This window comes from Fringilla coelebs (genome assembly GCF_963513975.1).
Source record: "Fringilla coelebs genome assembly, chromosome: 7".
In the NCBI taxonomy this organism is placed as follows: Eukaryota; Metazoa; Chordata; class Aves; order Passeriformes; family Fringillidae; genus Fringilla; species Fringilla coelebs.
In genome coordinates, this window is record NC_140035.1 from 18,289,494 (window position 1) to 18,296,388 (window position 6,895).

The 6,895-nt window shown below is 34.5% G+C and overlaps 1 protein-coding gene across 8 annotated transcripts in view; it reads left to right on the top strand.

Moving 5' to 3' along the window:
* Positions 1–6,447, top strand: part of LOC311155754 (sodium channel protein type 2 subunit alpha) — a gene marked incomplete at both ends in the record, with an annotated part of 52,964 nt that extends 46,517 nt beyond the window's left edge. For all 8 annotated transcript variants that reach the window (XM_084209146.1, XM_084209139.1, XM_084209143.1 and 5 more), the window contains 6 exons: positions 1,225–1,506; positions 1,936–1,989; positions 2,838–2,979; positions 3,584–3,708; positions 3,873–4,143; positions 5,252–6,447. In XM_084209146.1, the coding sequence (XP_084065272.1) occupies positions 1,225–1,506; positions 1,936–1,989; positions 2,838–2,979; positions 3,584–3,708; positions 3,873–4,143; positions 5,252–6,447 (2,070 nt within the window). The remainder of the gene's footprint in view (positions 1–1,224; positions 1,507–1,935; positions 1,990–2,837; positions 2,980–3,583; positions 3,709–3,872; positions 4,144–5,251) is intronic.
* Positions 6,448–6,895: the final 448 nt, after the last annotated feature.

A 6,895-nucleotide genomic window follows, 5' to 3' on the forward strand; every position in this document is an offset into this window, starting at 1 on the left:
AATATTCAAAGGATTTATTTTTTGTTCTGTAAGAGGGCAAGGAATGAAAGCCCATCTACCTGGATCACTAATTTTATGATTCATTGATTCTAGGGATGGTATTAGTTGCAGATATAACTGTAATACCAAAATACTTCATGGAACTTCACTGCATATTTGAATTTCAAGCAGAAACAATAAGTTTATTATGCGAGAGGATCTGCCCTAGTACTTACATCATATATACTAAATTAAGTATAAAAAGCTCATCAAAGTAATAGTTAGTGTTTTGCATTAAAAAAAAAAAAAACTTCTTTAAGTTTTAAGGATCTGCTTCAGTTGTTTTGGCAAAGTTTGTGGCAGTGCTCTATGCTTAACAGATTTACATTTTTAGAGTTATTTACAGAGAGATTTAAAATAGGAATTAATTAATTTAGCATCATTTATTCCATCATTAAATTAATAATTCTCATTCATAATGGACCTACTTTCTCCCAAATTTTATTTTCCTTAGTGTTTTATTTTCATTCTGGCATGTTTTTAGTCATTGCTCATCATCCCACAAGAACTCATTTTCACATTTTTCTTTCTTGAAGCCTGATTTTTCCCAAAATTCAGTTGGGAATTAAATCATATCTCTTTTTCAAGTTTTATCTGCCAGTTGCCTGAACACAAACAGCTCTGATGTGTTCAGGTACTCAGTAGCTTTCCTGGTTTGAACATTTCTACTTTTATAATTCTAAATGTAAACATCCAAAGGAACATGCATACATCACTTGGTTTTATTTTTAAAAAGACTCAAAGTTAATTTAAATTAGAAATCTGCTTAGTAATAGATTTGAACTTGCTTGGATTTATCAAGTAAACATGTAGTATTTAAAGTTTGGTTTGTTTGATTCAATCAGTGATTATATTATTATGGTTTTGCAGACATACATTAAGTAAATATTCTAAAAATCACTGATAAATACTTTTTTCCTCTTTTTTTTTTTTTTAAGTTTGTTTTACTGGTTCTTTTTTTACCCATTCTTTAAAGCTACCATTTGCTATTATTTGTATTTTTTCCCTCTAATTAAGTTTGGCATTTTATCTTTTCTCTATACTGCTTTTCTGACTTGTTACTCTCAACAACTGAAGTGTAACACTGATATTAGAATTATAATTGCATGTTACATGTGAAGCATTTGTAAGATCCTGGTGCCTGTCTCCTTACAGTGTCTCTCTTTGGTTTGATTTGTGCTCCAGGTTGTGGTGAATGCCCTGTTAGGAGCGATTCCATCTATTATGAATGTGCTTCTTGTTTGCCTTATATTCTGGCTGATATTTAGCATCATGGGAGTAAATCTATTTGCTGGGAAGTTTTACTACTGTGTTAACACCACAACTGATGAGAGATTTGATATCAGCCAAATTAACAACTTCAGTCAATGTGAGGAGCTCATACAAAACAATGAAACTGCCCGGTGGAAGAATGTGAAGGTTAACTTTGACAACGTAGGCCTTGGTTACCTTTCTCTGCTCCAAGTGGTAAGTCACCAGTCCTTAATTTATATTTATCTTTCTATATCTCTATTGTAAACTTGTAACAGTAAAAAGTTTCTTAGTCCTTTTTTTTTTTTTCAATTTAGAAATTTTGTCTTTCAATTCTTGGTTTGAATTATGAAGTGTGAGATAAATCATGCACAGAAAAAAAACTTTTACACCAGATATAATTCATAATAGAAAAAAGTTCTTAATGGATGCTGTCCCTCTATAGTCAGATATTAGAATTGGCTTGCAATTCTTGTGCATGAATAAAACATACGATAGAAGGCAAGAGTCAGCTATTAGCATTTCACTCTGCTGGTTTTCAGGATGAGTACAAAAGACATTTAGTCTTCAGCTCCTAAAAAAAAAGCTTCTAACAAGCCATTTTCCAGGAAAAGTGGCACCTAAACACCTGTGTTCTGTTTATAGGCTACATTTAAAGGATGGATGGATATCATGTATGCAGCTGTGGATTCTCGCAATGTAAGTATCGACCCTGGACTCCATTTGTGTTGATTGTATGAGCTCCAAGATTTGAGAATGCAATTTTAACATCTTTCAGAAATTACGGTCAAAATAAAAGAACAAAGAGTTACTATTATTTTGTGGTTAAAGAAAATGGAGACCATGGGAAAAATACAAGAAATGAGGTAAGCAGAGGAACAGTCCTAAAGGATTCCATTTTCTCAATGGTACACTTGAATCAAAATTCCTCAATCCTACAACACACTTGTTGCCATGAAATTCCTTTTTCTCCTCTCCTTATGCATTGAGCCATTCTTTATATTTGGAAACAGATGCCATTACAGAGAGGGTTTTGGGGTTTTTTTGTAATACTGATCTTATTTATAGTTAAGCACAGCATTGTGCTCTGCAAGCTGCCTGACTGTTTTCTTTAGGGCAGAGTGCTTATTTTTAATTAGACATGTGTATTTTCCTACCCTTTGGCCTGCCCCTTGTTCCCTAGGTGCAAGTTTTCCCCTAGTTCTAAGTAGACAGTTGAATGAACTATATTGCAGATGTAAAACTTGATGTTTCTGGTTGTCTGTACACCCTAACAGGTGGAACTTTGCTAGTTTAAACCAGTTGTGCTTTCAGTATTTATTCTATATTCATACAGGCCAGTTACATTTTAAAAAATGAAAAATCAGGTTTGATAGCAAAGTCCCATTTCAAGAATGTAACTTCTTGTAGATTGAAGATCATTGGAATATATGTCAGGATTTGACAATAGGAACCAAAGGTTAAAGTGACAGAGCCCTAAATTCTATCCAGCTGATATTTTGTATTCACTGTTAAACTTATGTGTAGTTTCTGTGCCTTTTTTGCAGGTTTTGGATCAGCCCAAGTATGAAGATAACCTGTACATGTATCTTTACTTTGTCATCTTTATCATCTTTGGATCATTTTTTACCTTGAACCTTTTTATTGGTGTCATCATAGACAATTTCAATCAGCAGAAAAAGAAGATAAGTACTTCATTATTATTCTGAAAAGAACATTAACAAATTCTTAATTTTGGTCCACTGATGACAACTTCATTAATACATTTTTTAATGATAAATTAGTTAAGAGCGCTGCATAGTAAATACATTAAATTATTAAAGCTTATAATTTGGCTTGATGAGGGTTTGATGGACAAATGACAATCTGTGACTCTCCATGGTTTGTGAAATACTCAATGTCATCTTTGTAAAGATGCGGATTTGAGACTGAAGCCTTAATTAACTCATAAAAAGGCTAACCACTGAAATAGCTATATGTAGCTATAAAAACTCTGCTATACTACCTTCATGTCACAAAGCTCAGAAGTATAGATTTCTGAACTTTGATAACAAACATTGTATTATCTTTATTCGTACCCTCTTTAGTCTTTGTGTTTTGTCAACACTGCCTGAAAAGGTATCAGTGTTCCAGCTGCTGAACACAACACTTTCTGTAGCTTAACACTTAATATAAAAATCATAAAATAGGATTTTTATATCTGTCCTAAATTTTCCCACAGATGAGAATGTGAACAAGAGTGATCATTAGTATTATTTATAAGTAATCAATAAAGATACATGATTGTAACCAGTTTTTGTCTCTTGGTTTTACTTTGGAGGTCAAGACATTTTTATGACAGAAGAACAGAAGAAATACTACAATGCAATGAAAAAATTGGGTTCCAAGAAACCACAAAAGCCTATACCTCGACCAGCAGTAAGAATAAAAATATTTTCTGTTATTTTTTCATGTACTTAAAATTTGGCTTTTTTCTATTGTGCCTTAGGCTGAAATAAGTTGTAAGCAAAAAAAATACATGATATAAGAAAAGCCTTATTAATCTGAAATACTTTTTTTTTCTTTTTCTTCTGCTATAACAGAACAAATTCCAAGGCATGGTCTTTGATTTTGTAACAAAACAAGCATTTGATATCAGTATCATGATACTTATCTGCCTTAACATGGTCACAATGATGGTAGAAACAGATGATCAGAGTGAAGACATGGAAAACATTTTATATTGGATTAACCTGGTGTTTATCGTACTTTTCACTGGAGAATTTGTCCTGAAATTGGTTTCACTTCGTCATTACTACTTCACTATAGGTTGGAATATTTTTGATTTTGTGGTTGTGATTCTCTCCATAGTAGGTAAGAGCAACTCACTTTTATGAAATGTCTAATTCTGTGAACATGGATATATTTTTGGCGTGTAAAATCTATTTATATTTTGGTTCAACTTTGTCACTAGAAAGTCTAATCTATAAGATAACTGAAAAGTATGGTAAGAAGTTTTTAGCAAGAGATTTCATACACTCCTACTTTTTTACTGGTTGAAATTAGATCTATATTCTGAAATCAGTAGAGATTCCTATGCATACATGAAAGGTGATTTTGATATAAACTTACAGTGACAGTTACAGGTGAAAGAGTCCAGTCATCCAAAATCCAAGAGCAAAATCTGTGTGGGACTATTATGAGGGTAGGATGTGTGCACCCCAGACAGCAGGGTAAAACCCTTTGCTTACTTCAGTTTTGTTTGATCCTGAGGGGCCTTGTGCCTGAGCTAGAGTGAGCACTGCAGAAGCAGAGCTGAAGGAGATGTGGCAACAAATAATGACGACACTAACCTTTGCTTTATCTTTATCAAGCAGCAAACTTGAAAGAACTTGAGTAAAAATTGTGGGGTTTTAACTTTTAAGTACTCCTTAATATGCAAATCAGTTTTGCTATTTTTATATCAAAAAAGTTATTTTTCTGCTTTGAGGCACATAATACAATGCTCAATTCCTTTTTTCTTCTGTGAATTATAACAAACCTTTTTATCAGTTTGTTTATGTTTGGAATTTCTGTGTCATTAGTAATAAACCTGTGTTCATGTTATTTTATGTGTGATTAAGAAGTTACAGTTCTCTTAAAATATACATTTTTTTTAATAACCTAAATTGATTGCATGGAATTTTAATACTAATATGCATATGATCTTTCTTCAGATCAACTGAGATTATTTTTGTTACAATTAAACAAAAGGGTATTCCTCTAATCTCAGCATTTGCTAGTATACATACACTAGTTATCAGTTTGTCCTAAAAAGTATATCAAACATAAAGGTTTTGTAAAAAAACTGAATGGCTCATTCCTAAAAATCTGTTTAAGTATCCTACTCTTCTTAAAGTTCAACAATCCTTGTAGAAGTTTCTTTAGCAGTGGTTTTAAAATGTAATAATACTCTTTACTGATTTTACTTGTTTTTTCCTAGGTATGTTTTTGGCTGAGATGATTGAGAAGTACTTTGTATCTCCCACACTATTCAGAGTCATCCGACTTGCCAGAATCGGTCGGATCCTGCGCCTCATTAAAGGCGCTAAGGGAATCCGCACTCTGCTTTTTGCTTTGATGATGTCTCTTCCTGCCTTGTTCAACATTGGGCTGCTGCTCTTCCTGGTCATGTTCATCTATGCCATATTTGGCATGTCCAACTTTGCCTATGTCAAGAGGGAAGTTGGGATCGATGACATGTTCAACTTTGAAACATTTGGCAACAGCATGATCTGCCTGTTCCAGATCACCACGTCCGCTGGCTGGGACGGTTTGCTCGCCCCAATTCTCAACAGTGGCGAGCCAGACTGTGACCCCCATAAAGATCACCCGGGGAGCTCTGTGAAAGGTGACTGTGGCAACCCTTCTGTTGGGATTTTCTTCTTTGTCAGCTACATTATCATATCCTTTCTGGTAGTGGTGAACATGTACATTGCTGTGATTTTGGAGAACTTCAGTGTTGCTACTGAAGAAAGCGCTGAACCCTTGAGCGAGGACGACTTTGAGATGTTCTATGAAGTCTGGGAGAAGTTTGACCCCGATGCAACACAATTCATAGAGTTCAGTAAATTATCAGATTTTGCAGCTTCATTAGATCCACCTCTTCTCATAGCAAAACCCAACAAAGTCCAGCTTATTGCAATGGATCTGCCCATGGTGAGCGGTGACAGAATTCACTGCCTTGACATCTTGTTTGCTTTCACAAAGCGTGTTTTGGGGGAAAGTGGGGAGATGGACGCCCTCAGAATACAAATGGAAGATCGGTTTATGGCAGCCAATCCTTCTAAAGTCTCCTATGAACCAATTACAACCACACTGAAACGAAAGCAGGAGGAAGTGTCTGCTGTCATCATTCAGCGTGCTTACAGACGTCACCTCTTAAGGCAAAAAGTCAAAAAGGTATCATGTATATTTAGTCAGGATAAAGGTAAAGAGGAAGATGATCTGCCCATGAAAGAAGATATGATTATGGATAAACTAAATGAGAACTCCACTCCAGAAAAAACAGATATGACCCCATCCACAACCTCCCCACCTTCTTATGACAGTGTAACAAAGCCAGACAAGGATAAATATGAAAAAGACAAGTCGGAAAAAGAAGATAAAGGTAAAGACAGCAGGGAAAGTAAAAAGTAACATAGAACGCTGTTTGTTAAATAAACTGTTTACAGCCTGTAAAAGTATGTATTTGTGTCAACAGGACTCCTGTAGGAGGTACATGCCAAACTGTCAGTTTTTACATATATAGATATATATATAATTATATATATATATATATAAGGTCAGTGCCTATTGCAAGACAGTGACCCCTCGTCATCAAACTGCAACTCTGTAAAACAGGGTAACATCTTGACAGGAGGTTGTTGTTTTTAGTACCAGCTGACACTGCTGAAGAGATAATAAAATGGCCAACCAGACTGTAGGGACCAGTTAAAAAAATAAGGTGCAAACCTATGAATCTCTGTGTTTAACATGAAACACACAGTACAAAAATTGTATCCACTGTTAGCATTTCAACAGTCACATTTGCCATATTTTTACAAAAATCAGTGTTGGTGAACTTATCATTTTTTAATTCACAGGT